This window comes from Ciconia boyciana, chromosome 17 (assembly GCF_034638445.1).
Source record: "Ciconia boyciana chromosome 17, ASM3463844v1, whole genome shotgun sequence".
Lineage (NCBI taxonomy): Eukaryota > Metazoa > Chordata > Aves > Ciconiiformes > Ciconiidae > Ciconia > Ciconia boyciana.
In genome coordinates this window covers 9,017,043-9,042,747 of record NC_132950.1, presented here as the reverse complement: position 1 = coordinate 9,042,747, position 25,705 = coordinate 9,017,043, and the positions used below count along the sequence as shown (strand labels likewise).

The 25,705-nt window shown below is 55.1% G+C and overlaps 1 protein-coding gene across 1 annotated transcript in view; it reads right to left on the bottom strand.

Moving 5' to 3' along the window:
- DOC2B (double C2 domain beta) overlaps positions 1–11,228 on the bottom strand; it is a 35,333-nt gene extending 24,105 nt beyond the window's left edge. Inside the window, exon 1 of the mRNA XM_072881927.1 lies at positions 10,875–11,228. Within this exon, the coding sequence (XP_072738028.1) occupies positions 10,875–11,205 (331 nt within the window). The 5' untranslated portion in view covers positions 11,206–11,228. The remainder of the gene's footprint in view (positions 1–10,874) is intronic.
- Between the last annotated feature and the right edge of the window lie 14,477 nt (positions 11,229–25,705).

The window sequence follows — 25,705 nt, the reverse complement described above, 5'->3', positions numbered from 1 at the left end:
CACCAACAGCTTTTAATCAGAGCAGTGCTCCCTTACGGCACCCGCAACCCAGGAACAGCAGCAACAGCGAAGCTCCTCAGACAGGACCACAAGGAAGGGGTAGGAGACCAGAACAAACCAGAAGAGCCTCAGCAGGAAAAGTACATTTGATATGAGAAATTCTTTCCCTTTGGACAATCTGAGCACGTCAGGCTAATCCAAAGCAGAGGAAAAGCCTTAAAAAGACAAGCTTTCCCAAAACATGATTTAACCTTCTCCAAGGCCCCCAGACCTGATTCAGACACCAAAGCCCGGACACAGAGCAGCATCTCCCACAGCACAGCTTCGCCTGCCACCAGCCTTGAACTTCCAGGGCGGCTCTGGACCCCGCAACCTGTACTTTTCCATGCCCACCTTCCCAAAAGGGGTCTGCCCGAGCACTGCCCTGCCGCCATGCAGCATCCCACCGCTGTTTCCAAGGTAACTGCACCTTCCCGCCGTGCATGCAGGTTCAGAGCAGGGAAAAAAAAATCCCAAATAAAAACCGGAACAATTTTGCTTAATATCAAAGCAGGGTTCACTGCCTGGGAGGTTAGACGAACTTTATGGTAGGAAATAAGGTGCTTTTTTCCAGCATAAATAGCCTCTGCAGCAAGGCGCCCCAGGAGGCGGCAGATATTCAGGGGACTGAAACCTTCCTGCTGCAATTTCACAGCGATCTTCCAGCCCAAACGCAAGTAAGCTACAGGTTTGCCTGCTAGCAAATAAAAATCATTGCTCCAGAGCAAATATCTCGCCTTCAAAGCAGAGCAAATATTCAGAGAGATTTCTGCCAGAATAATGTACCCCTCCTAGTTCTGGAGTAATTTCATGGCACATTAGCTATCGGTTTAGGTAAGTCATATATCCGTGGGGTTCACCTGCCAGGGCCCAGGGAGAGATGGAAGCGATACCGGGCGAGGCCAAACCTGCAACACCTTGCACGTCATCTCTGGGTTTGGCCCAAACGGGCATTTCCAGAGCAATTACCGGCCAAACTCGCTCCACATCATGCAAGGAGGAGGAAGCGCAGCAGTGCTCCAGTGCGCTGGTGGCTGGCTGCCCCCTGCCCGCGCTCCGCGATGGGGAGCTCACGGCTGCGTACGGCAGTGTCAGAGCACCGGCCCCGGGGCCGGTGCCGCCCGCCGCGCTGGGGTGGGTGTAGCGGGAGGCTCCACGGCACACGGGCGAAAGCCAAGTCAGCAAAACTTGACAAATCTGCGTTTTTGTTCGCGAGCGGAAGATGAAGCCTCCGGTTTCGGAGCCTCATCATTTCCACCTGCCCTTTAATCAGCCGCTTCCTGCCAGCCCCGCCGCTCCGCCCTCCCAAGTTCAAGATGTTATTTTATTTTTATCACAGAAGGGGGCCCGCGGCTTAGCCTGCTGGATTTGGCAATTTATAAAATAAATTAAAAGCTTGGCGTGAAAACAGACTTTGGCCAGGAAATACTGACAAAGCCTCCTGTCCCCTCGGCGCCGCAACCTGCCCCAGGGGCGAGGGCAGTGGGCAGCCCCGTTCTGGCAAGACAGGCAAAACCCAAAAGCACCGTCACAGCGGGAAATGCTTGTTTTGCAGTTGGGGACTAAGGTCCTGCTCCCCAGCACTGGTGGTCCACGAGCAAACCTTGAGCGGTTCCCATGCATCTTGGAGCTGCAAGCAGGCAAGAGGGCACAGACAGGGATGCACGGCTCCCCCCAGCCCTGCCAGGCTCCGTTCCCAGCTCTCCTCCAGCCCTGAAGGGGTTTTCCTCTACGCAGGGATTTTTTTCGTTGATGGTGAGTCTCGATTCCCAAGGTAGGGTCTGCCTTCAGCAGAGGGATGTGGAAACATCAGCAGAACATGTTGTGCTAATTGCTTAAAAACGCAGCCGTATGGAGATGACAAAAGGGATCAGCCTAACGTGGGGTTTGGCAGCTAAGGTGCCACTACCGAGCTGAGGGCGAGCACTGCCGCCAGAGCCAGGACCCAGTGGGGCCGCGGATGCTGAGGACACATCTCCCGCAGGAGCAGAGCGCCCGCGGCACAGTCGCAGCCGTCTCTGTCACCTCCTGGGGACGCGCTGCCGGGCGACGGATCCAGCACGGTGGTGAAGGCAGAGACAAGGCTGGTGCTCAAGCTGCCCGTGTCCCCGGCCAGCCGCTCCCAGGCAGACTGGCCCCAAGGTTCCTCGGGGGCCTGAGGAGGTGGCAGGAGACCTCCGGCTGAATCCAGGAGTGGGAGCCACCCTGCAGCCCACAACAGCTCTGTGCGAACCCCCACGGAACCGCAGCCCAGCTGGAGAGCCGGCCCTGCACTCCCAGAGCAGGCAGCACGCTGAGCGAGCAGCCAGGCAAGCCAACACCAAAACACCGGCATGGGTCTCACCACTCTCAACCCTTCTGCAAAACCGCCAGCAGCACATCCAGCCCTGGCTGTGGGAGACCCGCTATCTCCAGCCAGCAGGATTGGGCCCAAAGCCTCAGGGCTGCAGCAGCCACCCAGGGACGCACGCTGCTCCAAAGAAAGCCCTCCGCAAAGCGGCCGAATCGCCCTTCTTTGATTGCTTCCCTCCTCCCACCCGTCCTCGCAGCGGAGATGCAACTCGATTATGCTCTTAATTAGGGGAGGGAGTGCCTAAAAAAGAAAAGGGCAGCAATTAGACTCGAAGCGCTGTTACTAGACATATTTAACCCAACTGGTCTATTCTGAACACTGCCCTCTAATCACACAGGCTGCAAATAAAAAAATATAAATAAATGTCTTTGTCAGGCATTACAAAGGCAGCTTTGCGCTCTCCAGACAGCAGGCAGGATGTATCATTATTATTATGATTATTCTGCTCCAATGATAAAATAACCATTAGGAGAGCTGAACTCATTAGCAGGTTCTGACCTTCTTTCTTCATCCATGAATTGGGAGAGATTGATGGGAAGGTGCCAGCCAGGGTCTGGCATTTAACACAGGCTCTAAAAAGGAAAATAAACCCGACTTGCACAGGAATGCGGCCTCTTCTCCCATTGACCTTTGGGCATTTTGATTAATTCAGTGGGCCACAAAATTATTAGAGGCCAGCATAACCGGCAGATGCGTCTCCGGGCTTAGCTGTGGGATACGGCAAGCGCGCCTGGAGCCCGCGGGCAGCGCAGCGTCCTGGCACAGCACCGCTCCCACTCTTGGTGGAGTCGGCAGAAATTGTTTATTGCTGACATTTCCCATCAGCACCCAGGGTGACGGGGAGGCTGAAGTAGCTTCTATTTATACCTGCGGGATGAAAGGCAAAACGCGGTGATAAATCTGTGCTCTGCTCCCTTACCCAGCCCCTGTCCTTGCAGGCTACGTGCCCTCGCCCGGCCCACGCAGGGTGGCAGACCCGCCCCCTCGGTGGCCTGGGACACCCCAAGGAGAAGAGTTTCTCAGCCCAAGAGATGCTCAAGACATGGAAGAGGCACCGGTGCTTGCAGAACAGACCCACGAGCTTTGGCACAGCCCGCAGAGGAGGGAACCGATGATTGAGCAGGTTCCTTACCTTCCAAAGTCAGGGAAGCTTTCGCATCGCGACTGCCATTAGAAAGCCCAGCAAGGCTCTACGCTGGGAGAAATTGAGGCGTGCACAAAAAAACCACTATAGAACTAATTAAAAAGAAGTCCAAAAGCCTTAAGTCCCTCTGCTTATCAGCATTGCTGCTCCCAAGATAACCTGCTCATGGATTTTGTGCCAGGGAGATCAGAGTGGAGCAGTAAAAAGACTGCTGGGGATTGTCTGGATTAGCTCTCCCTTACAGAAAGCACAGGTTCAGTAACCTTCAGACTGGGTATTTTTTAATGCACTATAAAAGATACGTCCCTATTCTTCCATTGCTTTAATTCTCCTCTGCAATGGAGATAATTTTAAAGGTCCTGAAAGGCAGCAAGTAATTCTGTGCACTTACAGCCCCATGTAAAATGTTGGTAAATGACTCCTCAGGAGGAACAGAAATTGCTTCTTGCCATTTCCAAGCAGGGCTGCTGAAGATCGCTTTGCCGGGTGGCTGCGTGCGCTCCTGCCTCCCCGGGTGCGGCAGCGCCTCGTCCAGGTCCAGAAGCACAGGGCAGGGCAGCGCGGGCAGCAAGCGCTGGGGCAGCTCGGAGGACTGACTCCCTGCCCCACGTGGGAGCAAGCCCTCTGAAAGCCCCCAGGGTCACCCCTGGAAAACAGCACCGTCAGTCCCAGCAGCCTCCCGCAGCCGGGGCCAAGCTTGCCCAGCACCCGCAGCACTCACGGTCCACGCACAGACCCTCTTGGGCTGCTGCTTGCGACTCGCGTGCCCCCGCGGGGAAAGGGTGCGTGGCTTGTCAGGGATGGATCCCGCAAGGTGCCGAGTCGAGGCGCTGCACAGCCTGACGGCTGTAAACCCCCAGATCTGATGGTAGCACTGATCTCTGGCACGAACCTACAGCCACGGGCATCGCTGCGGGTTTCAGCATCAGCCGGGGAAGGTGGCGAAGGAAGGTGGGAATGGGACACTTCTGAAAGTCAGCATCACCATGAGCTGCTCCATGAAAAAGGTGTCCTGTGGAAGGTTTTGGGACATGTCCCAGGGGCAGCACACCATGCTGGGACACGGACACTTCTGTTGGCACCTGGACCACGTGGTGCCAGTTGGCAGCACCGTGGGACTCCGGTCCGTTGCTGCAGGCAGGGCAGGACATTCCCAGTCCTACACAAAAGCGCGGCAGGGACCGGATCCAGCACACAGGCAGGAGACCTTCCTTCCTCGGGAGCTCCACGGGTGTGGTTGAATTCAACAGGACCAGGAATGAGGAACAAACACAACTTTTCTTTCTTGCAACTGCTCCCTGCCCTGTCATGGGTTTTTCACTTAAAAACTACAGCAATTAATATTTCTTCATTTCGGAGACACAGCGCCAGCCCCTGGCAAGCTCTGGAGCAGGGAGCTGCTTCTTCGCAAGGCTGGTTGATGGATGCTCATCAGCTCTTCTGTCTTCTCCAGGAGGAGTGTTCACAGGAACACTTATCTGCTCAGAACAGTTCAGAGACGCAATTATGTTTTACAGCACTAAATGGTCCCTGATGTCAGCAGCAATTAGACTTTCAGCAATTTCAATTTAGAGATGGCCTTCAAATCTCTCCCTCTCTCTTCCTTTAATGAAATACAGTATTGCAATTAACAACCCCCCAAAATTGCCTTTAGTGTTAAATACAAAGATGAAAGATCTGGGAACCCCTTGGGCTCGAGCGCATTGGAGCAAGGGGTGTCGGTGAAGGGATGAGGGTGGCAGAGCCGCACAGGGCAGGAAGCCTCCCTCCTCCAGCCGGGCACTGTCTCTCCTCCTGCACGCCGGGACCAGGGGAAGGTGAAGGGCTGGGCAGGCTGCTGGGGAGGGAGGGAGCCAGGCAGAAAGAGGGCCCCTCGTTAACCAGCAGCCACGCAGCTCCTTCATTAGCAGAGACACTGCAGGCCACAGCCCATATGCTCCCTCCATCGCTGTTGGAGGATGGATGCCCGGATAGACCCTGCTTGCCCTTGCGTGCTGGCCTCACCGGGTGCCCCACATTTATCTCCAGCACTTCAGGGTGTCCCTGGCCACGGCCTCCCCCTGGGAACGAGCATCTCCGGGGGCTGAAGGCTCCTCGGGTCCAAGGAGGGCCAGGAGCACCCGATGCGCAGCCTCCACCCAGACCACCGGCAGGGCGGCCAGCAGGAAAGGGTGAGAGCTCACCCCATGCCAGCACCTTCCCGATACCTGGATATCCAGACAGGAGCTAATCCAAAGTCACCTTGGTTAACACCTCCTGTCTCCCCTGGGAGGGCTACAAGCTCCCCCATGCCCTTAAACCTCAGGCCCAACACCGCCCAGTACCTATACGCATTTCTTTGGCATAAGCAGCTCGGGTTGTGGTATGGTAGGCAAAACCATGCTCCAGGCTCTGCTGAAATCAGCGGTGGTTTGTTTAGTTTCCTGAGTAAAAAAATACTTCTTTTGCCCTTATCTGGATTGAAAAGACGATTCAAAGGTTATAAATAGCAGTGGCAGCATATGCTAAGGAGCTGCGTTTCAGAAGTAAATATTCTCATCGTTTCAATGCACATTTCCCCTCATCATCTCTCCTGCCTCCTCCTGTCTGGCCAAAAGCATTGCCAGGTGACTTGCAAACCCTGCACCCCTTCAGACCTTCATTCTTCTTTACGACTATAAGCAGCCAGTAATTAATATCTGCATGACGGCTTTGCCTGCCTAATTATCTCCTTTGCTCAAAATAAGAGTCTTCTTAAATAACTTCTGTGGCATTGCTTGCAGCAGGCATCACGAGCAGCCGTGCACCAGGACAGGCCTCTCAGCTGTAGTTCGGAGAAGTCGTTTTTATGCTGCTGCAGCTCGGGAGCTCGGGAGCCTGCTCCTCCCATGAATAAAGCTGGGCACGCTACAAAATTGGCTGGGTTTGTACATGTATGAACAGCCCTGGAGCACTGGCAGGAACAGTATGGGGCAGCTCTTCCAGAAACGCCAGCTCCCACTGCAACCCCCTGCTCTTGGGCTGCCTCCCCATCCAAAAACCTGCTCCTCTACAGAGGAGGGAGGAAATTCCAGCACGGGCCACAGCCTCGCTCCAAAGCCAAACAGCAGCTCAGGGGAATGAAGCATTTCTTCAAGGGCTAGAAACTTGCTTGCATGCTACAGAAGAAGGATGGCCGCTCCCTCCAGTGCTGTCCCCCGGTGAGAGCAGCCACAGCAGCGCTCCCTCAGAGGGACCACGTTTCTACCTCTGTGTTGCTTGTGTACAGATTTCAGAGACCTTTAAAAATCTGTCAGGTACAAATCCACACTGGTGCTGTGGAGGGGAAAGCGCAGCCACTTGCGGGGCAGCGATTTGCGTGGAATCAGGGGAGATGGGAGGCAAGACCCAGCTCCTCGCAGGTGGCACATTGCCACCTAGCTGGCATTTGCTTATTTTTCTTGTGAACCAAGTTCCCCTGGCAGTGTGCTGCCTGGCTGGGTGGGAAGCGTCCCTGGTGGCTGGGGACCCCAGGGGACAGGGCGCTGCTGCTGTCACCGGGCACCAGCCAGGGAAACCAAAGATGAGGTGAGAGCCCGGTGTCCCGAGGCAGTAGGAGCAAATCCCCCCACTTCCCATCCCCAAATCCCTGCTGGTCCCCTCAGCTCACAGCAGATGCTAGCACTGGTCCAATGGCACCAAACCACCCTTCTGCAGGGTTCGCACCAAACACGCGTTTCCCCACCTCTCCTGCCTCATCCCCCCTCCTCAGCAGCTTCGCTGGGGACAAACCTACTGTCGAAAGAGTCCTGCTCTGTACAGCGTGGGCTCCAGTCCCGGAGCGTCCCTGCAAAGGTGGGACAGAGGAGGCATAGGCTGGTGACAAATCCCTCTCCCAGCAGTCTCCCAAAGGCCCTGGTATGGCAGAGGGTGCTGACCATGACCTTGCAAATCCTCACCACAACACTCCTGGCAGGTCTGATGGGAAAGGCTGGCTCTGCGCGATTCCCAGTGCTCCCAGAGCCAGCCCCGACGTCTTCGCTCATTATCTTCTCTGTCAGCTCCCCAGCCCTGCTTGCTCTCTGCCACTCACTGCATTCAACAGGCTGCTTACGGCTGCCCCGCGGGGACCATGCTTGTTTTCCTCGGCACCTCCACAGCTCCCCTGCGCAGTGTGCTCCCCTGCGCAGTGTGCTCCCCGGCTCCGCAGGGCTGCACCGCGGTGCCCCAAACCGCTGGCCTCAGCCCCACATGCCCCAGAGCCATCAACTCCAGCCTCTGCATCAGCCTCCCAGTGACCGGTGCCATCTGCCCGTGGCGAATGCCCAGGTCAGCGGGTTCCCCTCCTACCCTACCACACCTCAGCTGGGTCCCTGCCCACCTCTGGAGGGATCCCACCTGCCTCCTGCAGCCCTGGGATTCTTGGTTTTCCAAAGCACCAAACACACGCGCACACACACACACACACACACATGTCCCTGCTCCCTGTAGATGCCAAACTGCTGGGTCAGGCCTCCCTGCTTGGATGCTTCTGATGAAGCTTCAGATGCTGATGCTTCTCCCGGGGCTGCCCTGCTCTGGGGCTGCCCCCGTCCCAGGGAGAGGCCGTCTGGAGGAGGGGAGCTCCTGCCAGCTCTGCAGGCACCTCCCAGGATTGCTGATGGGGTCAGGAACACGACTCGGCAAAGGATTAAGGAACGCGGTGCAGGGAGCCAGCCCCGGCGAGCTGCAGCAGGGCGCAGGCAGGACCTACCCTGGACTGTTCCCTGCAGCCCTGCCAGGGGTGCCGGAGGTCAGGCAGGGAAGCTGGCAGCTCCAGTCCAGCCCCTGCCCGATGCCACCCTGCAGTGCTGCGGTGACCGAGCAGCGCAGCTCTGTCACCCATCGGGCTGGTGCTGCTGGAAACCCAGAAACACCAGGCTGGAGAAGTAACCCCAGGCAGGAATGAGTGTAGGGGAAACCCAGACAAATGCTGCATTTCTCCAGGCAGGGGCAGCTCTACTCCTCCCACCCGGCCAGCCAGCACCATCGCTTTGGTGTTGGAGGAGGGAAACCTGCAGGCAGGTGGGACAAACGGGAAGGAGCCGTCCTCTCCTCCTCCTCCCGATGGATCCTGCCATGGCAAAACCCTCTCCCCGCACCTCTCTGGGGGCCGTGCTGGGAGCATCTCTGGGGAGCGAGGGAAGGCACGCCCCTGCCCAGCAAGCCCTCGACTCATGGGTGCTGCACCCAGGCTCCGACACCACCATCCCCACAGACCTCAGTCAACTCCCCGAACCCTGTGTGATGCCAGAGGGAACTGACACCACCTAATCCCCAACACTGTTGTGCCATACAGGTGGAGAGAGGCTCCCCGGGGGAAATTTAGCGCAGGTGACTAATGCAGCAGCCCTGAACACCCGCCAGGGACGTGGGGGAGCTGAAAGACACTCCCCAGCGTAGCCGATAGCTCAAGTCAGGCTGCATGAATCCCCTCCCAGCTCCCCACCTGGGAAATGCGGCCAGCGAGCCCTTGTCTGGCTTTGCAACTTGGCTGCTAAACATGGAGGAGTAACAGTCTTATCCTGCACATTTATGCCAACCAGTGCCCTGAGAGCAGCTGGGACCATCCTGTGCTGTCCCCAGAGATGTGACACCAGCAGTGCCACCTCCCTGCTCTGCTCCTGGCACCGCTGTGCCTTTGCCAGCGGAAAACTCACCACATCTGGCAAAACAGCCTCAGCAGTTTGCCTGACACCTGTTACGCTGCAAGAAACACTCTTCCTAACACCAGCCAGGGCGAGACAAACACCCACCGGCCCCCGGCACTGAGCCGAGCCGCTTCCAGAATTGCCAGCGGGGCTAAATGCAGAAGGCAGCGCCCTGGACAATTTCCCCGTGAGTCACCCGGTGAAAGCGCTGTGCGCCACGGCCCCGAGCACTTCAGCTCCCACACACACCTCTGGCTCTAAAGCCCAGTTGCTCCCATTTCTATTGCTGGGATGAGCAAAGACGATCTAATAATTAGAGCAGCAAATAACCCAAATCCGGTTAAAGTCACTGTTAACTGCCTGGCTGGGACAAACGTGGCTTAGCAGGGATGCTCTTCCTGGGAGCACAGCGGCTCCCACCTTCTCCTAAGAGAGCTTGACACCGACACCGGGATGGGGAGAAAGGGAGCGTCAGTTCAGGGCTTGCACCCAGAGCCCCAGCCTCTCCCGGGGCCGGGGCTGGTGGTCAGCAGGCAGAGGAGGGCACGGGGGCGGCCGTGTCACCTTGCAGCAAGCACAGCCCTTTGGGGAGCTCTCCCTGGGGCCACGCTCCAGCGTCTGGCATAGCTGACAGCCCCCCAGGCCAGCCCAGCACCTGGCAGCGAGGGAGCGATGCCGAGGCAGGGCGGTGACATTTTGCACAGGGAAAGCCACCGCCTGCCCGGCGCTGGGCCGCAAACAGCTCAGCATCGTGGGAGCTCAGCCTCCCCCTTCCCCCAGGACGAGCACGCAGCAGCACTCAGCAGCACTGACTCCCTTCCTCACCATCTCCCAGCTTCAAACTTTGTGCTCAGCCCCTCGCAGGATCTGGCCCCTAAAGGCTGGGCTGAATCGAGACCTTCGGTTTTAACCGACCTCAAGGAAAGCAACACTATCCCAGCCACTGTGGCTGGCAGAGCCAGACAGCAGCTGCTTTGCAGCCTGCAAGCTCCACCGAGCTGGGTGGGAAGGACGTTTTGGGTGGGGAGGGGTTAAACCTCACTGCAAACCTGTTAAACCTCACCTGCATCTACCAGAACCAAAGCCTTCTGTTCAAAAGCCCCCCCGGTCTTGTGCAGGGCTCTGTCTGCAGCTGGAGGGTGAGGAATGACACGCCAGAGTTTGCCGAGGGAGAGGGCAGAGATTTCCTGGGCGGATGTCATTCTGAACAAATCTCCCCCATCTGGAGCTGGGCGATGCCGGAGCGTATCGCCAGCTAATCAGCAGGGTGGCTGGAGCAGGCTGCACCACCGAGACGGATTAACTGAAGAGTCTGAGCCCAGCTGGCAGCCTTCGGAGGCAAGGAGCTGAGCAGGGATGAGGCAGAGAAGTGCATCAACCGCAACGGCAAAGCACAGCAACTGGTGGCTCTTGGGAGACTTCCCTAGTTTGGGTTCACTGGCCAGCCTGGCTGCAGCAGGGACACTCCCAGGGCCTCCCTCCACCCAGGGGCAGCGCCGGAGCCGTGCTGTGACAGCCTCCCTCGCTAGAGCAGAGGGCTTGTCACTGCTGCAATGTAATCCCAGGGATGGACAGCATGGTCGGCAGCCAGGAAGGGCGCACGGCTCAGGCAGCAAGATGGGGGACCAGTCCTAAGACCCACCCTTGCCCTCAGCACCCAGCAAACTCCCGTGAAAACTTAGGAACTCACTGCAGTCGTCGGACTCGTAGCCCTCGGGGTCCACCACCTCCTCGGGTGCTTGGGACTTGGTCGGCTGCTCGGCGGGCGTCGTGCCATACGCCCCGAAAAGCTGGTCCACGTCCTCGTCCTCCTCGCGGGGGGCCTCGGCGGGGCTGACGGAGGGCTGGCTGACGGCGGAGCGCAGGGCGCTGCTGCGGCCGACGGCGGCGGGAAGCCCACGGGGAAAGCGGGGGAAGTAGTCGGAGATCTGCTTGATGGGTTTGATGGGGCCGGGGCAGACGTCAATAGCCATGTGCTCCTGGATACTTATGGTCATTTTCTCTCCTTTTCGGAGTGTCATGCATGCGGCTGTCGGCACCAAGCTCCTCCGGAGAAGCCCGGACTGTGCGTGAGGGAGCTGTGAAGTTTCCGCCGGGGGAAGCGGAGGCAGGCGAGGGGGGAAGCTCTGGCAGGCACCTTACGTGGTTCTCGCGCCCTGAGCCTCAGATGCCACACGCATGCTGCTGCCGCCAGCTCTGGCTCTCGCACAGTCCCTGATCCTGCCAGCGCTGCCTGTGAATAAGTGAGCTAGACAGAGAGACGGATAAGAGGCAGGGGGTGGGCTCTCGGGTGATGTCACCAGCTAGCAACAAAGCGGTACCCAGCAGCAGAGAAATGAGGGCTGTGGCCGGCCCGCCGCCCCGGCCACACGGCCGCCAGCGTGGGCAGCCAGCCCCCCGCCCCTTCCCCAGCAAAGCCCCCGCCATGCCTGGGGGGAGCAAAGCAGAAGTTGGGTCGAAGCCCACCTCCCCGCACCCGTCCACCCCATCTCCCTGCCAAAGTGGGGTCGGTCCCCGCCAGACCTCTCTGGAGGGGGGAAGGTCACCACACGGGGTCAGGAGCCGCTGTCCCGTTGCATCGTGTCCCCAGCGTGCTGCGGAGAGGGAAGCAGGGCTGCCCCAGCCCCTGGGGACTGTGGCAGCCCCCGTGCCCTCCCGGCTCGCTGCAGGGCCGTGCCAGGGAGGTGATCTGCTGCATACTGAGCAGGGGCGCGGGTGGCACGCAGCCTGCTCCCAGCTCCAGCCGCACCGCTGCTCGCAGGGGCAGGGGCAGCCCTGATTTGGCACCCCGCTGCCGTAGCTGGCCCCAGCCCACAGCAATGCCCTCTCCGGAGCTCAGCATGAGCCGGGCAGGCTGGACGAGCTCTCCGCAGCCTCTGGGGCTGGGAACGCACCAGGGACTGAAGCAACACATGGCACTTGCTCGCAGCCCAGCCGGCACAGCCTCTCCCAACCAGCTTGTAGCTGCCGGCATAGAGCAATGCAGCAGGTAAAGCATCACAGCGGAGCGAGCGATGGGCTGGGCCAGGGCCCACAGCCAGCGCAGCCAAGTTCAGCACTCCTCCGGCAACCTCTCTGGGCAGGGACCGGCCCCGTCACCAGCCGGGAAGGGGACAGGCTCCCTGCAGCCTGCCACGGGCTCCCTGGTAAACGCTGAGCTGTGGTTTGCTCAGGGAGTTGGTCTCAAACAGGTGTTTTTACCTAATCTCCTCCCATGTTCAAATCAATAAATCCCTGGTTCCACAAGCTACTGGAAGTGGGCTTTTGAGTAAGGAGTGCCAGAAGAGTAATGCTGTGCGAACATGGTGCAAAATGCTGCACAGAAACTCACCCTGCCCAGGAAAATGTGGCTGAAATATTTTGTAGGGGCAACTCCCCCAGTGCAGACTTTCTGCTGGCTCAAGCGTGGTGGGTCTGGCGTGAAGCAGGGACGCACGGCGTGCACTGGTCACCCTCCACCATGTCAAGCCCATCACAGCTGGTACCGCCAGGTAACCTGACAACACACAGACCCCACATCAATGCACAGAGAACTGCCGTCTCCTGCAGGCTGGCATGCAGATGTCTATAAAAAATAAAGCTCAGTTCTTTGGAGAATTTTCCCCCAAACCCAGCAAAATGACACCCAACCTTTTTGTCTAATGAAAAATTCAATTTTTAATTCAGAGTTTGGTAAATGTTAATGAACTTCCCTGACTCATAACATACTGACACTAGGCAAACTAACCTAGTTTACTTCTCGCCAGGAAGCAAACGTTTCTCTCCTGAAGCATCCAAACTTGTCATCGCTCTGTACCTAGGCATGCTGCACACGGATGCTCTAATGACCTGGGAGAACAGGAGACCACTCAGCCGCTCCTTCCTCCCTCTGCCATATTTTTGCTTCAAGGCGGCTCCCGCTTATTGGGCAGAGGTGATCTGTGCTGCTCTGCCAGGAGACAAACTGCTCTCTTGCAGCAAGGTCCAACAGCGGATACAGCCTGAGACAGTTTAACCCCCTTCCCACAACCAAGGACTCCTAGTATATTAATTCAGATGGAAATGCCACCTGCTTCACATTCATGTGGTCGAGGCTGAAAAACCTCGTGGGTGGCAAGACGATGGGTGGGAACGTCAGGCAAGGCACAAAGAGCTGCCTCCAGGTTTGGAGCAGCCTGGATGTGCTCATCCAGACAGGCTCCATCTTTGGGTGCAGCATCCAGGATGCGGTGTGGACTCAGACAAATCAAAGCAAAAATTGGACCTGATGCTCAGAAAATAGCAGTAATTCCCTCTAAGAAAGGGCAAATAAATAAATAAATAAAATTAAGTTATGTATGAGAGCCTAATGTAATTATTGCCATTACAAAAGCATCATTATTTCAAATGTGTCCTCAAAGAGCACAAGACACAAATAGAAAAGGATTGTTTTACAGGTCAGAAAATCAAGGTTCTGGGAATTAAGGTGAACCCCTGATCTCTGCCTCCTCCTGTGTCGTGCAGTACTCCGAAAGCTGCCCCACACCACTGAGAGCCCACGGCCAGGATCAAGGCCCAGCAGCACCCATGGGAGATGCGCAGCTCACCCAGGGATGCAGAGAGCAACCGGTGACACAAGGGGCAGGGTGCAGGCGGGGACCAGATTAAGGGAAAAGCAAAGGCAGAGCTGAAGCAGGAAAACCTCCCTGCTGTCAGGGCAGGACCGGTCCCCACGGGAGACCCTGTCCCCAAACCTTATAGACTGGAAGAAACAAAACCAGGACTTACTGCTAATAGGCCAGATGGGACTTTCTAGTCTCTGGCCGATCCCAAGCCTACTGAAAGCAGCTGGAACCTTTCCTTAGCTTTTAATGAGTCCCAAAGCAGCTTGTTTTTGATAAACCACACTTTTCCTGCCATCTCACACTGTCTGAATGTTTCCTCCTAGGCTGCACAGCCCAGTATTTACCGAGGGCTCCCCGAACATGGCTGGGGCTGGCAGGCACCAAGCACTGGCATACAAGACACATGACAACACGGAAGGTAAAAGGGACAAAAATAGAGAGTTGGGCTGGGAGACAAAAGCAGGGCTTGGAGATACAAAGCCAGTTTCCAGGTAAAGCTTTTAATTCCCACCGTCTGTCTAATGCCCTGGAATGTGACTTGATTTGATCCCTCGCTCTGCCGGGGTGATTCAGAGCTACTGCAGTGCCCATGCACGTGGCCTTAATTTCCCTGAAAGGGGGAACGCTGGCTTCCTCGCCAGCCCAGCAAGAGGGGAGATAGTTTAAATACCACGTGGCTGCTTTCAGCAGCACGACCGACAGCTCTGCCTGGCAGGGAGCAGAGCCACTCTGCAGGGGGATACTCCATCCCTGGAGTAAGGGAGGACATCCTTTAGAGAAGGTGAAGATGGCCATCACAGAGTCAACAGCAAAGCAGGAACAGGATGATGGAGAAGAGCACATTGCCCCTGTCAACAGCTGTGTTTCCTCTCCATGGTGCGTGCAAGTCGTGACAACATCCTGAGCTCAGCACACGCAACATTGCACTTCAGCAGCTTGTTCTGAGGTGCAACAGAGTGGTTCAGCTGCTCACATCAGATGAGGGCTGGTGTGCCAAAAGCATCCCATAATGAGAGCTGGGATGTGGGATGCAGGAGCCATCACTCCAACTCCAGCCCAGGCTCAGAAAAGGATCCTGTCCCAGGACAGCTTAGACTTTAAATGTTGTCCTGAACAAGGGGCATAAGCAGAGACTTAAGCACATCCCAAACAAAGCCTGTGCCACTAACTCACCCCATGCCCTGAGCAGAGCCATGCAGCAGCCCAGCCTCCTTACGTGACCAGGGAGCCGTGCTGCCGGTGCCGTGCAAATGGGCAAACAGAAGGAGCATTCCTACAGCAAACAAAACAGTAGCACGTAAATTAAACATGCATCCAAAAATACAGGCTATCCTCAGGACACACTTCAACCAAATTTGTTTCAAATGCCAAGCATCAAATTCTGCTGTCAGTTACTCCAGGTTTAAATGGGCAAGAATGAAGGCTGATTCCAGTTTAATCAATTCCTTTCCAAATGAAAAGTACAGCAGCAGAACTGCACATCCCCATCGCTTACCAGAGATTCGATGACTGACCCACTGGTTCTTTATTTAATGCTTTGTCAGCTCAAACCCAAACGATCTCACAGAAACCCTCTGCTCTGCCGGTGCTGCTGCAGAAGACACGAGCCTGAAGAGTGCATGAAGAGCTGATGCCAAATTAAAGCCTTCGTTTGGAGGAACTACCTCTGGATCTCACACACCCTTGCACTCAGGGGGACCCACTGCAGGGTGGGAGCAGGGAGGTTTGACAGTCACCCAGGGAGGTGACACAAGGCAGCACCAGCCTGCACAGCCCTAGCTTTCTTTTTGCTTTTTGCCAGCCATTTTTAAGCCTGTGTTAAGCCACAGCAAGTACCCACAGCCTTAGGCATGAGAGGGTGCCAGAAGGTAATGCCAGCTCAGCCTGGCTGCAGGGACAGGAACAGGGGATACCCACGCTGCCAGCCCAGCTCTGCCAAGCCAACGCTGCTGGAAGAGACCCCTCCGTCCCTTTGGGGTGACTCGGGACGTACATTGTCTTCAGTCCACCCCGCTGGTAGGTATGAAACATATTTCTTTCTTCTTCAAATGAGCTTAGCTCCAGCATGGCTGCACATGGGAAGGGGGTTAATTGAAAAGCAACATGTGCCTTGCTCCTTGGCTCACGCAAGGCGCTGTCTTCTGGCTGATGCACAGCTACCAGCAACAAGGCTGCTTCCTCCGAAAGATCTCTGCCCTCGATTGCTGGGGAGGCTTGGCTGAGCCCATCGAGTGTGTTGCGGACCCTACCTGGTTAAACACCCTTTGCATTTGCTAAATAAAGCAATAATAATAATGATAACTAGGAAACTTGGCTAAATAATCCTAAGAGGCTTACTCCAGGCTGTGCCGATTAAGGCTCCCCAGCAGTGACGATATCCCAGTGCACCCTGGCCCCCACTGCTCCTCTGCGCGAATAATATCTGAGGTTATCTGTGCTCAAACAGGCCCTGCTAACAACCATCATTTGACCAGATTTAACCAGCAATTACTAGCTGCGAACAAAATCACTGTGGTAAAATACATCCCACACTCTATTACAAAGCAGACACAAACAAACCCTTTCAGAGAGTCAGGCAAAGGGCAAATGCCAGCAAGAAAGAGCCCTCTCCCCTCAAAATATCGCTTAAGGTTCCCAGAGACATTATGAAACACCCAACTTGTGGCAAGGGGGGATGGCATCTCTTACCAGCACTTTTCTACCCGCAGATGGACCTGCAAGGGAGCTTCCAAGAGGACAGGAGGAGGTAGGGAGGCATCTGCTCTCTGTGCATCTTCAGCACCATTCAGGATGGGCCCAGAATAGCTAAACTTTCAGTAGGGGCTGATGTTTAATGTGTAGCATATGTTGCCATTTCGATGTGAATCCCAAAATAGTTGGTGTTTTGTTTTGTAATTTTAATGCACTGGTTTTTGGAGTCCTGTGAAATGTCTACTCTGCTGTTCAGGGAGGGAACATGCTGTGCGTGTGCACCCTGACATACCATTTCCGACACATTATTCACCTGCAAATCAACCAGAGTAGATAATCAGTTGCTGTAAACATTAGCTATATGGAGCACATATTAAACACACACAAATTCAATAGGGATGGATCTGTGCACCGCGAGAAGGGGAAGCTGCAGGAAAATCCAACTGAACGGTGCGCAAGGAGAGGGTGTGCTGCCCCTGAGCGTCACTGGCCTGCACGTGTCTCTCAACACGGAGGCTAAAGCCAGCGGTGCCGGGGAGCAGCCGGGCAGCCTGCAGGCAGGGCAGCCTGCCAGCGAGGCACTGGGCAGCTCTGCAGCTGCGCAAGCATGGCCCACGCACCCACTGCTCCCCAAACCCAGGGCGAGAGCAGAGGCACCCCCGTCCCATACACCCATCTAACCTGCGCAGGCAAACCTGCATCCCCGGGACTGGTCTAGCTGCTTTCAAGAGTCTCCCAATGGCAGAGAGCGGAAAGCACCGTGAGTTCCCTGCGTTGGCAGGTGGCAGCACCCAGCTCGCTCTGCTGGGTTAGAAACGTGGGATGATTTGGGTGAGATGATTTGGGTGATTTGGATGAGAGAAATGTCAGCCACGTTCCCCACTCCGGTATCGCCATTGCATCGCGCTGTCTCGCAGCCAGCACCTACCAGAGAAAGCAAAATGTGCAGGAGAGAGGGGCCAGGGCAGCCCTGGGCAAAGCAGGACCCCGAGCCCTGGCTGCCCCGAAACGCACAAACCCTCCCCCTAACTGCCTTCGTCCTGCTCCACCCTCGCTGACATCCCATCTCAGGACACAGTGCCGTCCAGGGCCAGTCCTCAGGGATATTTTCTTAGGAATGAGCCTTTTTTGACTTTTTCCTCTTATTTCCCTCATGGTCCTTGGGTTCCCCCTAACTCCAGAGCCTTGGCAGGGGTTTGCCATGGCGAGGCCAGGCAAAGCCACCTTTTCGCATTGCGCTGTCTCTTTTCGTTATGTGCCTGTAAGCTAAACGCAGACCCAATCCCTTGCATTCAAGGGAGGGGAGAGTTCTGTGTAGCATCAACTCTTATTAGGCTAATTCTATCTGCTCTCAGTGCCTTTCTGAGCTGGAGTCAATGTCCTCTGAGATTATCCAGCTGACTTGTCTTAGTAGTTTTACCCTGCTTTTACCTCTTCCCTTCCCAACTGTCTCCCAGCTGCAGGAGGATGACAACATCACTTCTCAAGACTTTCCAGGCAGCCACAAGCAAAGCCCGATGTTTATTCTGCAGCAGCACGTTACCCTACAGCAGCTTGGACCAGCAGCGAGCGTTGGCCTGGGGAGCTGCACTCAGGCTGGGTACTGCTGCCTCCCACACACCCAGCTCTTCAGACTCCGTAGATGTCCAGAAACAGAGTTAACATCAGCATTTAGGGCCTGGCCCTGTTGCCATGGAAATTGATAGACTTTCTGCTCACATTTTGGTGGGAGGAGGCATTTCAGGAGTCACCACTAGCTTCCAGAGTTAACACACATGAAGCCAAGCGAGGGCAGAAAGCAGCCGAGCTTCACGGAGGCAAGGGGACGACTGCTTCTACTCGACGCTCCGAGAATTTGGAGTTGGATGCAAGCAGAGGGAAAAGGCCACCAATAACCGGCAGCATCAAGTTGCTGCACAGTGAGCTCCTGGGATTCATGAAATAACATCTTGGTTTTGCAGAATTAAAGAGCAATTTGGCTGCATTAAGAGAGCATTATAGCTGCTCCTCTCCCACATACACATCAGGCTAACGACATCCTGTCAAAAGCAATCTAACCAAAGCCCCCATTCGGTGCTGATACTTAGTGCAGTAAACGTACCTGTCACAGCCCTGCAATGGCTGGTGGAGCTCCGTCCCGGCTGCTGCTCCTCCCAGCTGCTGTCTGTGTGGCCGGGAGTTGTCCTGCCCATCCCTGGATCATGAGGTTCAACCAGCCTCGGTGAGCTGCAAGGGAATCGGTGCCAGGGTCGCCAGGGCATTCTCCGGGCCCCATCCACAAACCCCAATAGCATGCCAACGTTGCAAAAGGCAACGTAAATGAGAGCAAAATGAAAGGCCCTGGAGGAATGCAAGAAGGGCAAATCCGTATTACTACGGCGTCAGGCTGCTGGAGGGGGCAAACAGCCCCAGCTTCCCTGAACTGGGCAGGGCTGCTCGTGTTTGCACCACAGAGACAAACCCACTCTTTTTGGGACTGCAAAAAACCCCGTGGATATACCTGCAGGAGGTACCTGAGGGAGCAATCCTGCCGGCTGGGGAGGCAGCGGGGTGATGTGCTGAGCCCTTCCCCGGGGCAGGCAGCTCTGAGCTCTTCGTGGCTGCCAGCTGGCACAAAGCTGTAGGAGCAGCCGGCCACGAGGAAGCCCCGCAGTGCCCCGGCAAGCGGCTACACCGGCACCTGCGGGTTAGCAGCAAAGAAATTGAGGCCACAGCCGAGACAAGCAGACTCCTGCCCAGAGAGCAGCTTTACCGGCGGCGTTGAGGAAGGCAAGCCAGCCTGCAGGATCCCTCTCCTCTCAGATCTACGGGCTATTTAGCTGTCTGACTTTATATCACCCGACCCAAGGCGATGCAGGACAAATTTCCATTCCACTGTGGGGAAGCCCAAGCATTTTCCAGCTCTGTAGTGAACCAGGGAAAACAAAACTGCAGAGCAAGGGAAAACCACCAGCCAAAAAAAGGGGAGATGGAGGGAGAGGTGGACAGGTACAGCGGCATGGTTCAAAATACAAACATTAAAATTATACCCATCTAAGGGGGGGCACCTCCCAGGTCATTAAGCAGCCAGAGGAGTCACTAGATGGCCCTGCTAGTCCTGTTCATCTGATCACAGCAATGGATATTAAGAAATGCTAGTTTAGCTACTCTGCAGGCTTTTGGGGACTGTGAAATCCGCTCCGAGTGTCCTTCTGGGAGGAAGGGCCTCCCGAGGAGAGCGTGGCAGCCGGGTGGTACCTTGGCCAGGCACGTGGAGGGGACTCCCCAGGACACGTGGCACTCCGGGCCTTGCCAGGCAGACGAAGAGTCCTTCCCGGTCCTGCCATGACCTGGGTGTCCCCTTCCCTCCCTGAGACCGTCTCCACTTGCCAGAGACTCTGAGAGTCTGCCTCAGTGTAATCATGTTGACAGTGATGGGTGTAAGAGCCAGGGACCCATATTAATGAACATCGTGTTGCTGGATAATCATGACATTAGCATTATTGGATTAGAACATTTGCATAATTTGGGCACGAGCCGCTACCTGCACCAAGACATATGTTTACATGAATTTACATCCATTTGCATCCCAATGAAGCTCCTCTGGCTGCATCCTCAGCAGCTTTCTGGGTGACCAGTCACGGCCATCGGCAGCTCAACCCCAGGGACCATCTCCTGCTGTCAGGCACAATCACGGGCCACTCAGATGCCAACAAAACAGCAACATTTTTCCTCTTCAGGGTCTTGCTCTCACAGGTTACACCTCAGCTGGGATAGGCATGTCCCTTGCAGGGGTCAGGAGCAACACACCCTCAGAATCGGGGTCACCCAGGCTAAAACTGTCCCCTTCCCAGTCCCCATGGACTCTTGCTGCCTCTCGAGAGCCCAGCTCCTGGGTCCCCAGATAACGGGCAGTTAAGTCCATCCTACTCACAGCTGTGAAAAGAGCTCAATAAAACACTCCCAGCAGGCTGCAAAGCTTGGAATTTAAGAGGCCAATAAAGAGAACCCAAAATGAACTCTTTTATCTTTCTTTTTTTTTTTTATATCACATGATCTTTAATTCAATTACTTGATTTTACAGGAAGGAGGAGAGAGATTCAATTACTTGATTCCTGATTTCTTAACATAGAAATATGGACTCGGCAATTGTGGACCACAAAAAGGCAAAAAAACCCTTCAAAGCCGCATTGCAACAATTTGGTGGCAACATCAGATTTATACAGCTGTAAGAAATAAGCAGTTTCCCCTCCTGGCCTCCTCAGCAGAACCTGCTTCAGCAATAAAGTAGCGCAGTAATATCTGAGCAGAGTCCTGCAGCCCACCCACAAATTACAGGGCAAGAGGCGTTCAGTGGGCAGCGGAGCAGCTGCCCGACTATATGTCCCTAAGTGCTTTTCTAATTTGGAGCTGCACGGGGAGTTACTGAGTCCTTTCTCAGGCCCGGTAATTACGAGTTGGGAGGGATCAGGAGGGGCACGCGAACTCCCCAGGCATCTCCAGCCACAGAAATTGCCGCTGCGCTCCTTCCAAACCCTGACATGAAAACAGACAAAAGGACCGGCCTGCCGGTGTCCAAACCATTTCCATCAAGACTCGGCGTAACCACAAGCCTCACCACCACTGAAAGCTTTGCAAATTACAGTGACTTATCTCCAAGCGCTGGCCTGCAAGAGGTAAAGAGCTAAACCCTGAAGTGCCCTTGGGATTAAACATGCCTGAACCAATCAACGGCAAGGAGAGCAGCAAATCCTGCGGGGAGCTCCGTGGGAAGTTTGCTGGGATGCAGTGAGCCGGAGCAGTCCCCTCTCCCCTTAGCTGGTGCAGGTAACAATGCTGCCACATAAATAAAAGCACTGCTCAGACGCAATCATCTAGTATTTTGGGGGTCAGTTCACCCAAACCAATGCACAGCCGCTTGGTTTCTTGCCCATTCCTGCAGGTGAGGAAACTGGAAAGAAAGAAAGAAGCATTAAGCCACTGTTCACTTGGGGGAATCCAACCCCGGGGGACCCCCGCTCACAGCCTTGCCATGCCCAGACGAGCCCCCGTCCCCTTTCACAGCTGGATCGGCTGTGCGCTCGCCAGCCAGGCTGCACGGCATCTCCCCAGCGAAGCAGAGACCAGCCCTGTCGCTGCGGCACAGAGGAAGGTGAGGAAGGCGAGGAAGGGCGGCCTGTCCCTGCCCTGCATGGCTCCCACCCACCACCTCTGCCACCTGCCTCATACAGCTTCAAAGCCTGGCATTTAGCGTACCTCTGCTTTAACTGCTCAAGTTATTAAATAGGGACATTTTAACTTGTAGAAACCATGTCAAGACCCTTGGCTGGAAGGTAGCTGAGAAGCTCCCAGTGGCCTTAGTAAACTTTTATCTTTTATTTTAAGTAGACTGCATTGTATTTCACTCCAAAGCGGTGCTCAGTTCCCATATCTGGAACCTTTTGGACTCACAAAGTGCATGAGAAATAGAAACAAACCTGGCAGAGGGGTCAGAGGGACTCCATCTCAGTGGGAGGGAGAGAACCAGAATTTCTGGCTGAAAAAATCCTGCTTGGAGGAAGAACACGTTTGCACATGATTGTGTCATTAGGTGCCGATGCCAACTGCTAATGCCTAATGACTCCGTGTCACAAGCAATGAAGGCGGGAGCCCAACATGATGGCAACAGGAGGAGGGAACGTGCTGGTGCATTGCTGCCAGGATATGGGCTCAGGCAGGGGCAGAGCACTTACATTATTTATGACCACATAGATGGGACGCTGAATCAAGGCTGCTCGAGTGTTTGATCAGCCCAGGGCTGTCAGCGTGGCTCGCAGCTGGAGACACCAGATAACAGGAGAAAATTAAACCCCTTTTCCTCTCTCCCCCCGCCTCTCTAGTGGGCCTCTCTCAGAAAAGAGAAAGGAGGGAGGAAAGCAAGCCCCATAAATTAGCTGCACTGCTGTACCACCTCTAGCCCTGCGCCTCCTCCTGCCTTCGCTGGGGACGTTGGACCTCCAGCAAGGGCTGTCAGGCAGAGCCTGGGGGATGCAGAGACGGACGTTCCGGGATGCAGCCCCTGGCACAGGAAGGGAAAGAGCCCAGGGAGCAAGGCGGCTGTGATTTCCACCTAGGGAGGAGCAAACACAGCCCAGCTCAGCTCCAACCTTTGCCCTGATATTCCCAGACAAACCCTACACAGAGCCAAAACAAGGCAGCACCGCAAGAGCAGAGCCAGCACCAGGAGCAGGCAGCTGTGCTCTCATGGCTGCAGCCCGGGCGGAGGAGCAGGACCAGCCCCGTGCACAGCTCTGGCTGTCCTTGCATGGTGGCTTGCAGACCCTGACCAAGGTGGGGCTGAGCTCCCTTGGGCATCCCTGCCCCGCTGCAGCGTGGCTGTGCTTCCACGGGCTGCTCCCCTGTTGAACAAAACCCCTTCTTCTGCCTTTCCCACATGCTGGTGTCTCACCCACCTCCTAAATAGATCAGTGTGGGACTGAGCCCGTGCTGCAAAAATCTGACCACTGTACGCTTCCCTCTCCACAGAGGCAATGACATGGGCTGCATCTGATTTCTTCCCTTCCTTTCCAGTCCTTTCACTCTCCTTTCCCTATCTTCAAGGAACAGATGCACCCATTCATAACCATGCAAAAGAAAGTGCGTATTTGCCTTTCTGACTGCAGTGCAGCTGGTAAAGCACAGGAGCGAAAATTATGTTTTGTATGAATACACAAATTATCTGCACTGATCTTATTACACTTGAATGGCAAACCGACAGAAAAAGAAAACATGAAAGAGAAAGGCATAGTTTGGGCTGCGCCGAAGTAGCATCATTATTGTTTATCCCCTCCAACCACTCCATCATCCTAATCCCACCATCTCCCACAGTGACAGGTCAGTAACAGTGATCTGCTAAACAGTGTGATACAGAGGCTGCCAGAATGAATACAGGCAGGATGCAAACCCGGCGAGGCAATGCCTGGGAGACAGCAGCACCTCTGGATGTCTCACCTGAAATTCCCAAGCAGGTCCAGGCCAAGCATCCAATAACTCACAAACATTATCAGCGTTAAAAAGATTCATATTACAGTGGTATCAATTAGCGTCAGAGCACTGGAATACACAGGGGTGATATATAAACAAAGGCTCCGTAACGGCCTAACCCAAATCCTCGCAGAGATATTCTAATTCATCACACAAATAAATCCCTAAAGCCCACAGCAGAGCTATGCAAGAGGGGACACAAGGCAGAAGGCTCCTCCGTGCCCTGAGGATTGTCCCTTACACAGGACCGATGCATGTGGCTCTGCACCTCGTGCTGGGGGTCCTGGCTCACCTAGGCAGCCCTGGAAGCAGTGCAGAGAAGCGTGAGCAGGTCACTGCAACCCAACATGGGGCAGCCCTCGTGTTCAACCCCTTGGGGAGGGGTTGGGTTTGCATCTCGGCCATGTGGCCGAGCCCTCTGCAGGGAATGGAGGTTGTCCTCCCTCCCCAGCCTTCCTCCAACGCAGCAGGGAGAAAAGCTCTTCTTTTAAAATTTCCACGTAGCAAGTGACCTTTGTACCCCAGGAGGACAGGAACCAAAAAACATGATTAAACACGTTAACTCCACCACACAATACTTTGTTGAAATAGCTTTGCAATCCCTCAGGCCTTAGATGCAAAGACATCCACGACCGCAGAGGGCTCAGGCAGGACAGTGCGGGCAGCTCCTCCCCAGTGCAGTGGCATCCGATTAGCCCGGGTGACAGCAGCTAATTCCTCATGCTACAGACAACACAGCAACTCTGGCAAGTACAGAAAAACAATCACAAGGTGGAAATTCAAACAGAACACAAGTCACCTGCTATCAAAACAGGGAAAATTTGGCAAGTTTCCTACTTAGCACTTACTACATCAAGGCTGCTCAATGCTGCTAATTAAACAGGTACCTCCCAGACATAGCCAGAAAGATTTATATCCCTAATTTGCGTTTCTCAGTTTATTTTTCTGTCCTCCAAGGCACCATTTTAATGGGCATGGTGTGATTGCTTGAAGGAGTTTAATTTTGCATGAGTATCATTTGAAGATGAAGGTCTGGCCCGTCAGCGGCATGATGATTGCTCACCCAGGGCCCAGATTCTGCCCCCTGCTCTCCCGCAGCGGGGCTCAGCTGTTCACTAAGATTTTCTTGGTCTCTTGAGCTTGGCTTCACCAGCAGAAAAATAAGTAACGCTGGGCTCAGCTGCTCTCAGTGATCCAGCTGCTGTCCCCGTCCAGGGACCGGGTATGTATCAGTCTGGGGACTCTTTTGGGGGTGAATGAGCCTCAGAAATATCCAGCGCAGAGCCAGCACCAGCAGCTGAGCTGAGGGACGCTGCGCAGGGTTGGTACTACAAAGCAGCGCAGCCTTGCAAAGCAAGGACCCGTCTTGGAGATGCGAGCTCTCCTCCCAGCTCCCAAATCCAGCCCCAAAAACTGAGCCCAGAAGGTAGCTGCTCCAGGGCAGCTCCCACACATGAGGGGTTGCTCCCATGGGATGGGACAGGACAGCCGGAGCAGAGGTGTATAACTGCAAATAATTAAAAGCATCCACAGTCCTGTGATAATTATTCAGAGCTACCTCTGAAAGCAGAAGTCAGTCATGCTCAGGAGGGGGAAGGTGTCTCTGCCAGCACCCCTTGCCCAGATGGCCCTGATAAGGCAGCAAGTTTCCATCCCCAGGTAACGGGGGCTGCCTGTACGCGCTGCCGCACGTCACTGGCAGGCAGCACGCATCATGTTCCCATCTCTGCGCTGCCATGGAGCTACACAGCAAGATCCTCATCTGGTGCCTCTCAAGCATCGCAGGCATTTCTAGCGCTACCTGAATATACTGCTAATAAGAGGCAATGGTCAGGAAGGAATGTGAATGAGCAACTCAAGATAAAAGTTTTCCACAAGATGCTTACCCGTCACCTGCCATCTTGTGCCTGCTGAAATGCTCATTATTTGATTGCAGCATCGGCCTTCCAAAAAAACTTCCCTGAACTCTCCTTCAATCACACCCACCTGTGGAAACAAGGTGTTATGATCGGAAGAGCAGTCTCCATCACAGAGAGGAACAAAGTGATGGGAGCGGTGGGCTGGTGAGACATCACTGCCACCAGCCCTCTTCCCTGGAAGGAAACATCTTCTGGGAGGGGTGGGGAGGAGGAGAGAAGAGCAACCGCTGCTAAATTTTATTTTACAAATAAACTTCAGCCATCTGCAAAGATTATCTGCCATTTTGTGTCACTGTCCAAGCACTCCAGCTGATAGTCCAGGGCCT